The sequence below is a fragment of the Trichinella spiralis genome (genome assembly GCF_000181795.1).
Source record: "Trichinella spiralis strain ISS 195 chromosome Unknown Scfld5918, whole genome shotgun sequence".
In the NCBI taxonomy this organism is placed as follows: Eukaryota; Metazoa; Nematoda; class Enoplea; order Trichinellida; family Trichinellidae; genus Trichinella; species Trichinella spiralis.
In genome coordinates this window covers 1-788 of record NW_003532857.1, presented here as the reverse complement: position 1 = coordinate 788, position 788 = coordinate 1, and the positions used below count along the sequence as shown (strand labels likewise).

The following is a 788-nucleotide window of genomic DNA, read 5'->3' as shown; positions in this document are numbered from 1 at the left end:
CTGAACGAAATCGACTAGTGCGTTGGTGAACACTTAAATTGCCATCTATTTTCATTTCCATTTGCAGCCGTTGAATGTATATATTTCAATGATAACGAAATATTGAAACTTTCCGCATCGCAACTTATTGCTTTCCCGAATTATCCGATTTACTTTCTGTTCTGTTCAGCTAGCTGATATTTCTGAGCTGTCTTGCACCGAATCGTAGTAGCAGTATGGGTCTTGCTTTTGAAGGAAGATCATACAAATTGAAACACACGGGCAAACAGAAGAAATGTTGGAGGTGTTCAAAGGTATGCGTTGAATGTACAGCATGTGTTCCTTGTTATTAACAATTACCTTATTTTGGTATAGGATAAAAAAGGCTGCGGGGGTGCAGTGTGGACAGATATAGAAGTTACGGCCGTGATCAATCGAAAAGATCACGCTGAAACCTGCCAGGTAGACGAGCACCTGGCATATAAAATGGAGAAGAAGGCACTTCTTAAAAAACGAAGTGCCGAAGAAACGAAGCCCATCCCCGCAATATATGATGAAGATGCCTCTGCCGCGTCCGCTGAGCCGTCTACATCCGGACAGTTTCTGGTTTTTTAGCGAGTGCGAGCCGCAATGTATAAACATCGGGCGAAACGCTTCCCCAGACTTCCTGAACACCGGCATGATCTGGTATTACCAGATCAGTTTTTAAAAAACGATGTTTGGGGAAGACTTTTTATTGTGCCAAAGTAATTCCAGGCATATACTGGTATTTGCGACGGGTTTCCAACATTAAGACTGCCTGGCCAGCC

General features: G+C 43.1%; 1 protein-coding gene across 1 annotated transcript; it reads left to right on the top strand.

Moving 5' to 3' along the window:
* The first annotated feature begins 215 nt into the window (after positions 1 to 215).
* Tsp_14766 (conserved hypothetical protein) lies at positions 216 to 729 on the top strand. The gene is made up of 3 exons (XM_003366482.1): positions 216 to 293; positions 355 to 441; positions 595 to 729. Exons 1-3 carry the CDS (start codon positions 216 to 218, stop codon positions 727 to 729), a joined length of 300 nt encoding a protein of 99 aa, XP_003366530.1.
* Positions 730 to 788: the final 59 nt, after the last annotated feature.